At 59.0% G+C, this 13848-nt stretch overlaps 1 protein-coding gene and 2 non-coding genes across 5 annotated transcripts in view; 1 reads left to right on the top strand and 2 right to left on the bottom strand.

The window, feature by feature from the left end:
• Positions 1-3193: 3193 nt before the first annotated feature.
• Positions 3194-3276, top strand: TRNAL-UAA (transfer RNA leucine (anticodon UAA)). The gene has a single exon. It is a non-coding gene; the product is annotated as a tRNA-Leu (tRNA).
• A 612-nt stretch (positions 3277-3888) lies between these two features.
• Positions 3889-3960, bottom strand: TRNAW-CCA (transfer RNA tryptophan (anticodon CCA)). The gene has a single exon. It is a non-coding gene; the product is annotated as a tRNA-Trp (tRNA).
• Positions 3961-5266: 1306 nt separating this feature from the next.
• Positions 5267-13848, bottom strand: part of LOC141559129 (scavenger receptor cysteine-rich type 1 protein M130-like) — a 31424-nt gene continuing 22842 nt past the window's right edge. For all 3 annotated transcript variants that reach the window (XM_074297237.1, XM_074297239.1, XM_074297238.1), the window contains 7 exons: positions 13227-13544; positions 11022-11330; positions 10776-10805; positions 9587-9697; positions 8964-9056; positions 8026-8159; positions 5267-5631 (listed from right to left, as the gene is read on the bottom strand). In XM_074297237.1, the coding sequence (XP_074153338.1) occupies positions 8050-8159; positions 8964-9056; positions 9587-9697; positions 10776-10805; positions 11022-11330; positions 13227-13544 (971 nt within the window). In that variant the 3' untranslated portion in view covers positions 5267-5631; positions 8026-8049. The remainder of the gene's footprint in view (positions 5632-8025; positions 8160-8963; positions 9057-9586; positions 9698-10775; positions 10806-11021; positions 11331-13226; positions 13545-13848) is intronic.

Below are 13848 nucleotides of genomic sequence, written 5' to 3'. Positions count from 1 at the left end.
ACAAGAATTTAGTCTGGCTGATGGTGTTGCCAGTTCATTAGGAACTGCTCACCTTATGGTAGCAAGTTCTTCGGGAGCATTGCTTTCCTCCCTCTTGTTATGAAGTCTTCCCCCCTTTTTAATGGCAAGTTCTGACAGGGAGTATTTTCCCTGTTAATCAACTAAAATCAATCTGGAAAATAAACTGCTGTTTATGATAATAAAACCTCTTGATTTGTCAAAGTCAAAGCCATTTAGGGAGCTAGCCAGGGACTGGGGTACAAGTAGGTTCTTTTATAGGAAAAGAATAATTTGGGGCATTGACATCACAACTTGGCCTTCTTATTGGATACAGTAACTGTGAGATCATGATAATTTTGTCAATCTGAGGAACTGGACAAGAACCGAAAGGTCCACTTAGAGGTAATTGTCTCCGTGTTCCTTCCTGCTTACCTTCTGGGAGTAGTTTGGACAGTAATTCAGGCTTGATCTTTTCAATGCCCCACTAGCTGCCAAGGACCAAGGGTCCCATTAAAAAGTAAGCAAAGTATGATGTTTTCCTGTGAAGGTTTTAAGTTAGGCTCAGAGTTACCAAGAAAGAACACTGAAGAAATGGATTAGCCTTTGAGGTTTCAAAGAAAATAGAGAGCTGTTGAGCTCTTCAGAAAATTACAGTGAATCCCAGGCAGAAGCCCCCCAAGGTCAAGGGACCACAAAATCATATTACATCAAAGCTAATTGAAATTTGGGGTTCATCTTGTGAAGAATCCACCATAGCCATTCTCTTTGGCAAAAGGCAGGTTTATTCAGGGGAGAGGTTACAGACAAAATGAAGGGAGACAATAAACAACTGGAATGGTAGATATGAAATAGAGTGGGAGAGCATATGAAAGAAGGGTTCCTTTGTGGACACAATTATCCAATAGAAAGGGGGCCCCCCCATGAGGTTGGGGAATGCCCTTGGCTGTCACACTCAATCCCAAAAGAGACTCAGTACCCCAGAAGAGTTATTAGTTAGCTGTAAGGAAGAGAATCGGGGTTGGGAAGCCTGGTAGAGTTAGGGGAGATACCCTTTGGCGTGGGGGAAGGGAGAAAGGAAAGACACTACAATTGTAACTCCAGTTGAAGCAGGCTAAGTAATTTAGCAAAGAACCAGGGCCAAGAAGACAAATTTACAAGACAAGGTAGAGAGACCAGAGCTTCATGCTACTTATTTGCTAATTTTCCGGCTCCCTGGTAGGTTTCAGCGGTGGTCTGTTCACTATTGTCTCAGGAACTCCGCGATCACTGACCAACATGGTAACTAGATTATTATCTTCTTAAGTCTAAGAGACTTTAGAATCATGAACGGATTGATAGAACTCTAAGGTCAGAGGACTTTAGGGATTACTGTTCTATTTTCCCTGGGAGTTGTACCCCATCAATAAGGATTCCTATTCATTTAAAATCATCACAGATTAGTGCTTCTTTTGAAGAGAGACAAATATAAAACTCCCAACTGCTTAATTAGATACAATTATTTAATAACCTACAGTACTGGGAAATAACACAAAAGGGGAGGTAATTAGGAACAAAGATCTGTAGCAGTTAAAGAAAAAGTGCTTCCTAGTTTCTTGACACATTTAAGTACCAGCAGTCAACATGGAAGTTGCTTTTATACAATAGACTAGACATTGAGAAAAGAAAATAGTAAAAACGTAAAGAAATCTGTTGGATGTCTGAGATAGTTGACAGCAATACAATTTCCTGCTCTGGGAGGAGCAGCAGAGAACCTGGAAGGTGGCAATTTTGGTGACATTCTGGTCTCCTTTGTGAACTCCTTTTGCGAATGTCTCTCTAGTAGAGGGAAGGATGGCTTTAGGAACTACCTCTTTCCAGGGCTATCCTGCTTTTACTGCACATCCTGACACTAGATTGGGAAGCAGGGAGGAATCCGCAACTTTGGGAAGAATTTAGTCCAGAAATCCCCCAAAGGATGAGCAGACACCCACTTTTACTTGGCTATTGGCCGCAGGAACTGCAATCTTCCCAATTAGACTTTGTGGAAAGGGTTCTCTCGGACTTGGTGGTATCTGTCTCATTCATAAACAAAAGTAGAATGTGGAATCCTAAAGGAAGGATCCAGGCAGAACTCCGTTCCCCTAACTGTAGAGTGGAGACTGCAGTGCTTGTCATGTCGTAAGCGCCAACTGTTGTGACTCTTGAATGAAGGAGCTTCATGAAAACTAATGTGGAAACTTGTTCAATCGAATTAACGGGCTCCGGATTGTCCGAAGCCTCGGTTCTCGTTTTATAATATGAGAGATTGTAGAGAGAGACGACTGCCCTTCCTCTTCTGCATTGGGCCGGAGGGTCCTGACTGGTTAACGAGTTATCATTAACCTAACACCTTAATCGTTGAATGAGCTATTTATCTTCTGAAATAACTAATAATGACAACTTACAGTGGGGAAGTTCCTTAGACTTTTTACATCAGAAGTCACGAGATCTTGTTCGCCCAACAGCTGAAGTCGCTCGAAAATCTGAGAAAGGAAAGCGCCGGACTCTCTGGGCGGCCATTGGCTAGTGTCTGCTCCAAGTAACGGGTGATGGAGATCGCTAGTAAGGAAATCTGTGGGACTACAAAGTGCTACCCACCTAGTAACAGTGGGCTTTAAATGGATTCCTTCCGCAAATGCCTCCGATGACTTCATCCCATTTCCTTCCTTCCTCTCTTAAGTTCGTCCACAGACTTCTCTCCTTCCTCCTTTCTTTTCTGTCCTTACTTGCTTCATCCTTCCACAAATTCTTCTGCATTCTTTCTTCCTACTTTCATTAAGTACTAGATTCTTCCCTCTGTCCATTTTTCACTCCTTTCTACTTCCTTCCATTCTTCCCGCATTCCTTGCACCAATGTTCTTTCCTTCTTTCAGCCCTTCTTTCCTTCCATGCTTCCTTTCTTTATCCAACTGCTTCCCCAAAGGCCTCCTGCATTCCTTCCTTCTGTGCTGCCTTGTATCCCTATTTTTATTCCATCTTTCCCACCCTCCTCTCTTGCCTTCCTTTCTTCCTTCTTTTTTTCTATAAGCATCTCTCCATCGCTTCTCCATTACTTCCTTCTCGCCTCCCCTCCCCCTCCCCGCCCCTCTTCCCAGGGACTTTTCGGACGCCCTGGAAGCCGGCGATCTGCTAGATTGAATGACAAGAAGGACTTTATGGGAGCCACACGCCGTGCACCAGGGTGGCCGAGTGGTTAAGGCGTTGGACTTAAGATCCAATAAGCATCTGCTTTCGTGGGTTCGAACCCCACCCCTGGTAGTCCTTTGCTCTGTTTTGGCCCCTGCTGCCGGGCAGATTTTCTGCAGGGTAAAAATCACTCGCACTTCGTCTCCACCCGCACGCTCTACCCGCCTCCCTCTAGGACCCGCTCCGGGGGCCGGGGCCCACCCCTGCCCTTCCCCCACAGCTTAGGGCTCCCTCCCTCCCTGACCGGCCCCCGACAGCAGACGTTCCTTAGGGCTGGGAAGGGGTCAAATCCCGAAGAAAGCTCGGCGGGGCCTTTCCCGGGATGGGGGGAGGAGGGCCGCGGAGCCGGGCACGCCGCGGGGAGCGCCGGGCACTGTGTGCCCCGGGGCAGGGGGATGATGTCGCCGGGGAGGAAGGAAGGCCCGCCCTTGGAGCCGGGAGAGGGAATGGGGGTGGGGGAACTGCCCACGGCCCTTGGAAGATTATGCTGAATTTTCTCAGAGATGGCAAAGGGGGGAGCGGAGGGATCCCAGCGCCAGACGGGCGGCCGAAGCGCGAGGCGGCCCCCTCCGACCACAGTCCGGGGCTCAGGGGTGCTGGGGGGTCACCGCTGACGGGGGAGGGGCGTTGGGGCTGCTGGTCTCGCCGCGGGCTCCAAAATTTATCCCTAAAAAGAGGCTCCGCTGACCTCGACGTGACTCGAACACGCAACCTTCTGATCTGGAGTCAGACGCGCTACCGTTGCGCCACGAGGTCCGCACGGCTCACGCTTGGCGCCGGCCCTTAGGACGTGGGGTCGCTCTTTGCCCCCGGGCAGACATCCGCGCGCGACTCCCCCGGGCGCCGTCCCGGCTCTCCAGCATCCCCGCACGCCATTCCCCAGCTCTCCCCGCTCTCCAGGGAGTAAGGAAAGGGGGGGAGGGACCCCGGCAACCCCCCCACCCCCTTCCCCCTGGGGAATGCGGAAAGTCCGGGCTGTTCCCTCTCGCGAGGCGGGAGCGGCCCCTGCCCGGGGTCCCTCCGGCCTCGCTGGGCGGGAACCGCAGGGCCGGGAAGCGGGGGAGGGGGGCCTCTGTGCCCCCCCAGGCCCAGCCCCTCGTGAGCGGCGCTCGTAGACCCCGGCGGAATGGAGCTGGGCCCGAGGGGGCAGGGAAGGGCTCCTCCCCGCCCCAGGAACGCCCGCGCCCGGGATCCCGAGGGCCCGAGTGAGCCCGTGCGGAGGCGGAGGCTCAGGAGCCCCTGCAGCGGCTCCCTTCGAACCGGAGAGCCTCGAGCCGGCGAGGGTGGCCCTGCGGGCCGGACGGGGCAGGGGCTGCGGGAGGGGCCCACCCTTCCCCAGGCCTCTGAGGAGTCCTCGGCCCCCGGATCTCGGAGCCGGAGGCCCGGCCTTCCCCGCTTCTCCGACCCCCGCTGCTAGCTTTCGGGGCCTCCTCCCCCGGGGGGTTCGGGGGTGCGAGAGAGCTCCAGCCCCTTCTGTCCCCGCGCCCCGGGGGCTGGATCCTGGCGCTCCCTCAGACACAGGGAGTGGGGGGGGCACCACTGCGCGGGGAACGAAGGCCCCACAGGTAGAAAACAGGAAGCTGGGGACAGAACGGTCCCCTCCCCGCCGCCCCGAGGGCTGCGCCCGGGCAGGGCTGGAACTCGCCCAGGTCTCAGCTAGACCGGCGGCCTGCGGGCCGGGCCCCTCCCCGGGCCCCTCGCTTCCTCCAGGACGCCCTCCCGGAGAGCACCGCTGGAGACCGTGGCGGGGCTCCGGCCATCTGGGCTCCGACAAGCCCGCTCTTCGGGAGCGCCCCCGCCCCTTTCCCGGGCAGGCCCCCTGTCCCCGCGGCTCACAGGTGGAGTGCCGGTGGCCGCTCCGGAATGAGTCCCCCGGGAACCCCGGCCGAAGCACGGCTAACAATGATGACGGGCGGGCGCGCGGGCCCAGCTCCCCAAGGGGCCTTTCCTCCCCATTTCACAGACGAGGCAAACAAGCGGGGGAGGCTGGGTTTGAACTGCGGCCTTCTGGCCAGGCCTGACCACTGTGCCTCCCGTTGTCCCCAAGGAAAGAGGAAGGACCTCCGTGGGACCCATTTATTTACACGCAAATAGTTACAAGGACTTTGATGTGACTGGGACTCTGCTCCCTGATGTCGAAAACAATTCCGCGGCTTTGCCCCCAAACGGCCGCCACCCTGAGGGTCCCGGCTACGAGGCCCGGGGTCTTTAGTCCATAAACCGCCACTGTCGCTGCGCCCGACGTGAGCTCTGCGGTCCGAAGAGAGGGAGCCGACGGGCCTCAGGCGCCGGCCCGGCCGGACAAGGAAGCGGGGGCTCCGGGGAGGGGGGCTCCGGCCCGGCCGCTCCCTCCTCCCCTCCGGGGCTCAGCGTGACGAAGGAAATGGCAAAGACCCAAGTGAAGGGCAGCGGCTCATGCACCAACATCTGTGAAAGGGTTCGGAGGAACAGGTGAAGGTGGGCTCGGAGCCCAGGAGAGGGAGCCCGCGGGAGCCGGTTCTGGGCCCTGCTCCCGGTGGACTCGCCCTGGAAAGGTTTGAGAAAAGCATCTCAAAATATGGGGGGGGGGCTGTGGCTCCTGCCTTTCTTCCCGTGAGCCTGGTGAGCGGCCAACACTCAGACAAGAGGCAGAGCAAGAGCGGGCCCATCAGAACCACCGCGTGGGAGCAGAGACCGAAACCGGGCCCACGGGCGGCCCCACGGGATGGGGGAAGAGGACAACCAGTGGGACACTCCGGGAGAGAGAAGTCGAGCTGACTGGAGGAAGGCCCCCCAAAGCATGAAGCCTCTCTGCCATGTCCCCAGGCCCATCTGGCCTCCCCTGAAACAAGGGCCCAAGTGTGAGTCTCTCTGTGGCCTGACGCCCTGCGGCCTCTGCCCCTCCCCCTGCGGCCTTTGCCCCTCCCCCTGCAGTCTCTGCCCCCCCCTCCAGCCTCTGGCCCTCCCCTCCAGCCTCCCCCCCCCCCCCCCCCCCCGTAGCCTCTGCCCCCCCTCCAGCCTCCCCCCCCCTGCAGTCTCTGCCCCCCTCCCCCGCAGTCTCTGCCCCCCTTGAGCCACTGAAGACCACCGGCCCAGCTCTCTCCCCTTCCTGAAGGAAGCTTCTCTTGGTCCTGCTCTTGCTCATGGGGTGGAGGCCGCAGAAGGAGCCCTGGAAGCCTTTTGGCCGGGCTGATTTTACTAGTGCGCCAGTGGGAGCAGGGCTGAGGGCGGGCAGAGCACAGACAGGGTATGGTGTCGTCTCCTTCCCCACCAAGGGGAGGCCTTAACCACTGGGGCCCAGGGGCTTGGGGGGGGGAGTTTTCTCATGATAATGCAAAACCTAACATTAACCACATGGTAACAAGAAGGAAGAGATTGGCATCTAAGGATCCAAATGAAGAATGGGGGGTGCACCCCAGACCAGCGCACCTCAGCCCTTTCTTCCTAGTGGGATGGGCATGACTCTGGGGAGAGGCCCTGATGCGATCATTAGCAGAAATACAGACGCTCCCGGAGAGGAGCACGGAGGTCGTGGCCATTTGGGCTCTCGGAAACCTTTTTTGTGTAATCATCGTTTCTAGAAATCATTTGGCCTTTTACGCCCAGTGAAACCCCTGTAACACCTTTCTGCCAGGGGCTCTCTACTGTATGGTCTCCCTCCCGAAGCCCTTGCGCGGGTCCCTGGCTGGTCCTGCTTCCCACCTTGCTTTTCCAGCTGCCATTTCAGCTTCCCACTGACCGGGAGCTTGAAAGTTGGCTGCTGGAGCATGCTGGGAGATTAATTCCATTCTTGGGGTGCAGTGCTCAGGGACAAGCTGGCTCAGGGGGTCCGGACCAAGCCCCCCCTGGAACCTTCCCCTTCCCCTGGAAGCCTGACTCCCCAGAGCCCGGATCCTTTTCTCCCTTCATTTGCCTCCCAAACACTTTGCCAACGAGTCTCTTTTTTTACTTTAAGCACCCTGGAGCTCCGGAGGGCCTGGGCTGGGGTCAGGAGCATCCACCCCCCCCCGGACCCCCGAAAAGCCGCCCCCGCTGTCCTCCCGCTGGCTGAACCACAGGCTCCCCCTCCTTCAGCCCGACAAACATTTAAATCACCAAGCAACCCAGACAGCGCCAGCCGTCACTGAGATGGAGCCGGCACTGCGGGGAACCAGCTTCGGTGGGGGCAGGGATTCTGAGAGGAGGCTGTGGGGGAGGGGCGTGGGGCACAGCTGTGCAAAGGCAGAAGCGGCAAAGCATCTGGCACGGGGATGGCACCCCAGGGACGTCAGCCCGAGGGCCCAAGAACCAGAGCGGAGAGAACAAAATCAGAAGTGTGGATTTGGGGGGCGGGGGGATCAGACACCCCTGTGGCAGGCAGGGGGCCCTGGGGATCTGAGAGGGGCCCCAGCGAGGGGCAGGGGCAGCTTTTCGGGGAGGCTTGGGGCGTGGCAGAGCCTCTGGGACTTTAGCCGGGGCACATGGTAGGGACAGGCTGGCAGGGCTCCCAGGCTGGGCCATGGGGATGGCTCTCAGCTTTCGGGATCTGTGTAGCATCCCCCATGGGAGAGAGGAGAGGGCAAAGCGGTGGCGGCTGCCCGCCAGGCCTCCGAGCAGACAACGGAAGAGCAGAGGTTTTCCTGCTGGACTCCAGAGCCAGGGCAATGGGTTCAGGCTCTGGGAGGCCAGTGTAAGGGCAAGGCTGGGGGCGACATCCCAACCAGGAGCGGCTCAGAGGGGGAGGGCCGCTTGTAGGAGCGGCTGAGAACGGACAGAATCCTCTCTGGCCCCTGCTTGGGGTTGGGGGGTCTCTGCTCCCGGGGGAGCACCCCTAGGGACTGGGATCGCCGCCGGGCTTCTCACCTGAAAGGACCTGTCTCCCCGCGGCTACCTTCTGAGCTGCACGTCCTTGTTTCTCCAAGGATCCGGAAGCGTTTCTGACCTGGACACCAGACTGGGACCGCTGTCTGAGGGGTCAGCATGTCCCTCCAGAATCTCTGGGGAGAGTCAAAGGGTCACATGTGTAGCCTCCCCCAGAGCCCCAGTAACTGCAAAATGCAACTAGGCCCAACGGGCCATGTGAACTGGGCCCTGGACAAGCGGGGGGTTTGTCGGGGTGCCCCTAGAGAGGGCCGGGACTTACGGCCTATGTGCCCCAATGTTGGCTGGCCCTCCGGGGGACGGCAGGAAGGAGAACAAGCCAACGGAAAGGGAGGAGGAAGCGTCCTGTGAGAGCTGGGCCGCCCGAGTGTCCCCTGAGAACTGCCCCTTCCCTCCACTCACTTTTAGGCTGTGCTCCCCCCAAGGCACCTCAGATCACAAGCAGGGCCTTCGCGGTCTCCCAAAGGGACCCGAGGGCGAGACTTGGGGGAGGAGGGGGAGCCCCAGAGTCCTCTCCTGCCTTAAGTGACTTGCCCATAACAGAATTGTCACGTGATAATAATTACTTGGGAGAGGCTAGTATCGTTATCCCCATTTTAGAAGGGGAGACTGAGGCAGGCAGAGGGGTCACCTGAGCCTGGCCGAGCCCAGGAGGTAGGAGCCAGAGCCCCCCAGGAGGGAGCAGAAGCTTTCCTCTCTTCCAGCAGGTGGACACTGCCGGATGTGCCGGCTCCCTGGATTGAAAGGGGCCGTGGAGGGTCGGCCTCTTCCTTCCTCAGCCTGGGGCCCGTTTCGGGAGCCTGGGAGGACGGCGTTTCCGGAAGCATCGAAGAGAGTTAGCCCTCTGCTGCTGTGGGAAGGGGCAGCTTGGGAGGGGGGCCTCCCCTCCCCCCGAGACAGCGACCCCTGAGCCCACAGACCTTCACTGCTTAGCAAGTTTTGCTCGTCCTTCCATTTGAAATCCGCCTTCTGGTACAGGTCCATGCGGTTCACGTCCCCTCCGTTGGAAAGGGCTGCGGACAGAGCATCCTCCTGATCGGGGGCTTCAGAGACCGCTCCCCCACCCCCGGCCCCGCCTTCCTTCTGCCGCAGGGGGGCTCCCACCAGGCTCAGTCTCCTCCCCACCTGACTTCCTGCAGCTGGGCCCAGAAAGTCCCTGGCCAAAGGCGGCCTCCCCAAAGCTGCTGTCCTGCCCACAGGCTGGCCCGAGCCCAATCCCACCTTCCGGGGCAAGGGGAGCCCCCCAACATGCTCCTCCCCTCCCCCCAGTAATTCCGGGGGAGTTAATCAAGATTCCTGGGGCGCTTTGAAGGTGTTTGGGAGCACGGCAAAGCTTCTCCGAAGTTTCGGCTCCCAACTCTTCCTGGCCCATTGCAGAGCTGGCACCCAGGAGCCCCTTCCTCCGCGCCAGCCCCCATGATCCCCAGGAAGGCTGATCTACTCTCCCACTCTTCAGCCCGCCCCCTTCTGAGAGCCTGACCACCCTCCTCATGGCCTGGGGGGGGGGGTCTGGGAGCCCGAGGAGTCTGGGGGGGGTCCACACCTCTGACTTGCTGCCTCCGTCTTTTAGTCCAAACCCAAAAGAAGAGAACAAAAAGGAGGAGGACCACAACGAGCCCCGCGAAGATCCAGGACACCTCAGAGCTTCTGCGTCCTGTGAAAGGAAGAGAAAGAGGAGGGGGAGGGACCAGAGAGGGAGGGAAGAGGAGAGAGGGAGGGAAGGAGGCAGGGAGGGAGGAAGGAGGGAAGGGAGGAGAAAAGAAGAAGGAAAGAGGCAGGGAGGGAGGAAGGAGAGAAAAAAAGGAGGGAAGGAGGCAGGGAGGGAGGAAGGAGAGAAAGAAAGGAGGGAAGGAGGCAGTGAAGGGAGGAGAAAGGAAGGAGGGAAGGAAGCAGGGAGGGAGGAAGGAGAGAAAGGGAAGGAGGCAGGGAAGTAAGGAAGGAGGGAAGGGAGGAGAAAGGAAGAGGGAAGGAGGAAGGAGAGAAAGAAAGGAGGGAAGGAGGCAGGAAGGGAGGAAGGAGAGAAAGGAGGGAAGGAAGGAGAAAGGGAGGGAGGAAGGAGAGAAAGAAAGAAGGGAAGGAGGGAGGGAAGGAGAAAGGGAGGGAGGAAGGAGAGAAAGAAAGGAGGGAAGGAGGCAGTGAAGGGAGGAGAAAGGAAGGAGGGAAGGAGGAAGGAGAGAAAGAAAGGAGGGAAGGAGGCAGGGAGGGAGGAAGGAGAGAAAGAAAGGAGGGAAGGAAGGAGAAAGGGAGGGAGGAAGGAGAGAAAGAAAGAAAGGAAGGAGGAAGGAGGTGGGGAAGAAAGGAAGGAGGGAGAGAGGAAAGAGGAAGATAAGAAAGGTGAGGGGCCAGGCCTCAAGCTTCAGGGAAACAAGAATCCAGGGACTCCGAGACCCGGGGGAAGGCCGGAGCACATCAGTGCTCCCTACCCTAACCCTCTCCCAAGCCCCAGGCTGCAGAGGTTGCCAAGGCATCCTTAGGGTTTGGGGGGGGCCACCCCAAAGATCGTTCTCATAGCCCCCTGCTGGGAATTGTGGGATCCTGGCCATATTCCTGGAAGTCAGCACGAGGGCAGAAAAAATGAGAACCAGGTTGGGGGGAGGGTCGGAGGGAAGAAGCCAGGAGCTAGCCAGCCTGAGACCCGGGCAAGGAGGGTGGGCAGTGCTGCTGACCCCCCCCCCCCGCTTGTCTAACGGCCTCTTCAGCATCCCATCACTGCATGGGCAGGGATGTCGTACCTTTAGAATGTCCAGAGGTGTTGGAAGTACCTGCAGGAAGGAGGAGAAGGAAAGCTGCAGTTGGGCCTTGGGGGTCAGGGGTGGCTGATTCCGAGTCCCTTAGGGCCACCCCCCAGGACTGAGAGTCCCATGGAGCTTCTGGGCAAAGGCAGCCTCCAGGGATGCCTGGATGAAGGGTCCTTCCCCCTCCCCTTGCCAGCGCAGCCCCCAGCTCCCCTCAGGGCCACGATGCTGGCAGGTCCTTACCGGAGCAGTGCACACTGGCATCTTCCTTGTGCCCACAGGCCGCCTGCCCCCAAGAGCCCGCAGGGCAGTCCCACAGAGATGACTCGTTTCCTTGGCAACGGACATTGCTCAGCCAGACGGGCCCGATGCCTTGGCCAAAGGCGGCCTCCAAGGGGGCATCCAGGGGGGCACCGCAGCCCAGCTGGCGGCACACCACCTCGGCGTCAGCCAGGTCCCAGGAGTCCCCACACACGGTGCCCCAGGAGCCTTCGTGCCAGACCTCCACACGCCCCGAGCACGAGGAGTTTCCCCCTTGGATGCGAATCTTCCCTGGAAAGACAGAAGCATCTCCTCTGAGTGGTGGGAGGGCAGGGGGAAGGCCCCATTGGCCCGCCGGGCCGGGCGCCGGGCATTCTGTGGGGCCGAGAGTCAGGGGAGCCCACGGGGGACATGGGGGGACGAGCTTTCCTAAGATGCTTCCTGGGTGGCTGCGCAGGAAGGGGAAGAGGGATGCCCTGGAGAGCTGGGGGAGAGAGAGGAGAGGTCTGTGCCGGGGGGCAGCACTGGGGACGGAAGGGTCAGCAGTGGAGGCTGCTCAGAGTGGGAGAAAGTCTCAGGGGATGCGAGAAAGGAGCGAGCTCTCGGCAAAGCCTCCCGCCCTCAACCCCAGATGAGGAACCTTTCAGGCCCTCTTTGGTGGCCCCTGAAAGGAGGGGAGCAGAAGAAGGGGTCGTCCTGGTCTCCTGAGGGGCTAGGTCCCCTGAGTGCTGACCCAGATGCCAACAAGGTTCGAAGTTGTCATGGAAGTCCTACCTCTTCTCTTGGAAAGCAGGAGGGGCTCACACCAAGGGCTGTCTTTCTCATCATGCGGGTCTTAGTGGACCAGTCATTTGGGGGTGCTAGTGCACCCCGAGACTTAACAAAGGCCCCCTTCCTGCTCCCTCTTCCCGTCCCAGTGGTGATCGAGCCGAGGACCCCTTGGGATCACGGCCCGTAGGGCTCTCATCAGCACGACCGCGCCCTGGACAGAGCCACGGACTGGGTGGGGGTCAGAATAGAAAAGGCGAGGGGGGCTTCAAATGTTTGGGGGCCCCTTCGTGCCCCCAAGCAGCTGCACCACCAGCGTCCTCTCAGTGTCCCTGAGAGCTCTTAGGCATTGGACCTCACTGGCGGGAGGATAGGATGGGATTTGGTGGGTTTGAGGCGGCCATGTTTCTTCCCCAATAAGAAATCACCCCCCCCCAAAAAAAATCAGAAAATAAATGAAAATGGAGAACTGGTCACGTGGTGGTGGTCAACCATCCAAGGTGCCAGCAGCCCCAGCCCCTGGGGAAGGGTCGCCATGCTGGCTAGATGGGACAGATCCATCCCGGAGCAGAGGAGTCTGGGAGCCAGACGCTTCCAAGTGGGATTGGAAAGGACGGAGCAAGTGCTCTCCGCCCCCCCCCCCCCTCACCGCTTCCCTCTGTGCTGGGGGAGAGACCTTAACCAGGAGGCTGCTGAACCTCCCCCACGCACCCGCTCTCACTCCTGCCCAGGGAAGCCAGGGAAAACCCCCCCCAGCCCCCCTCTAGTTACTCAGCCACCAAAGTGATTTTCCTAAAGCGAGGGTTTATTGTGTCACTCCCTACTCCACAGAGCCGGTGGCTCCCTGTCCCCTTCAAGACCAAATGCAAAATGCTTTGTCGGGCCTCCAAAGCCCTTCATGCCCCGGCCCCCAGTGTCCCCCCCACCTCCCTCCCCAGCCACCATTTTCTCCTTGTCCCGGTGCCTGGGATGCCCTCTCCCTCCCTGGAGACCTCCCTGTCTCCCTTCAAGCCCCCTAAACCCCGACTTCTCCGGGAAGCTTTTCCTGCCCCCGTCTCTGCTTCGCTCTGGTCTGCTTCTTGCTTCCCGCTCTGGGCTCCTTAACAGCAGGAACTGTTGGCTCTTTGGAGCGAGTGCCCGGCCCTCAGGCCGCAACGCCTTCTCACTGTTACTGACTTAATCAGTAGCTTGCATTGACACTAAGTGCCATCTGCGGGATTAGTATCATGAAACCAGAGGTTCTCCTATTAGAAAGGGGAAATCGAGACTCAGCGAGAGACTTTCCCACGCTGGTACATAAATGCTGGGTCTGAGGCCGAGAGAAGCGGGAGAAAGGGGGGGGCGGAATGGAGCCACCCCCAGGCCTGGTCTCCCTGGCCTGGGACAGAGAAAAAAGGGAGGCGAGCCCAGGGCACTGACCTGTGCAGCTGAGCCAGGCGTCTTCCGAGGGCCTCTGGTACATCCTTTCCCAGGACGAGGAAGGGCACTGCCAGAGGGTGGCCGGCCCCTGCGGGCACTCCACGTCTTTCACCCACATTTGCTGGTACTTCACCTGGCGGGGAGCCCCGCGCAGCTCCCCGCTGTCTCCGCAGCCCAGCTGCCCGCACACCAGCCCCACGGTGACCGAACTCATCTTGCTCCTGCCCACGCTTCCCCAGCTCCCGTTGTAAAACACCTCCAAGCGTCCGGCGCAGTCCTGAGTGCCAGCCCCGTTGTTCAGCCTCAGGTCCAGGACCCCTAGAGAGGAGAGGCGTCAGCGAGAGATTTCGGGGGGGGCTCACCCTGGCGTGGGCCTTCACACCAGGCCGTTCCCACACACAAAGTCCTCAGGGCTTCTCCTCAGGGCCCCCCCATCCAGGATCCTACACATAGACACGGCCCCATCCGGGATCCTACACACAGACACGGCCCCATCTGGGATCCGGGATCCTACACACAGACACGGCCCCATCCGGGATCCTACACACAGACACGGCCCCATCTGGGATCCGGGATCCTACACACAGACACGGCCCCATCCGGGATCCTACACACAGACACG

This window comes from Sminthopsis crassicaudata, chromosome 2 (genome assembly GCF_048593235.1).
Source record: "Sminthopsis crassicaudata isolate SCR6 chromosome 2, ASM4859323v1, whole genome shotgun sequence".
Classification (NCBI taxonomy): Eukaryota; Metazoa; Chordata; class Mammalia; order Dasyuromorphia; family Dasyuridae; genus Sminthopsis; species Sminthopsis crassicaudata.
The sequence above is the reverse complement of the archived record's forward strand: the minus strand, read 5'-3'. Positions and strand labels throughout refer to the sequence as shown.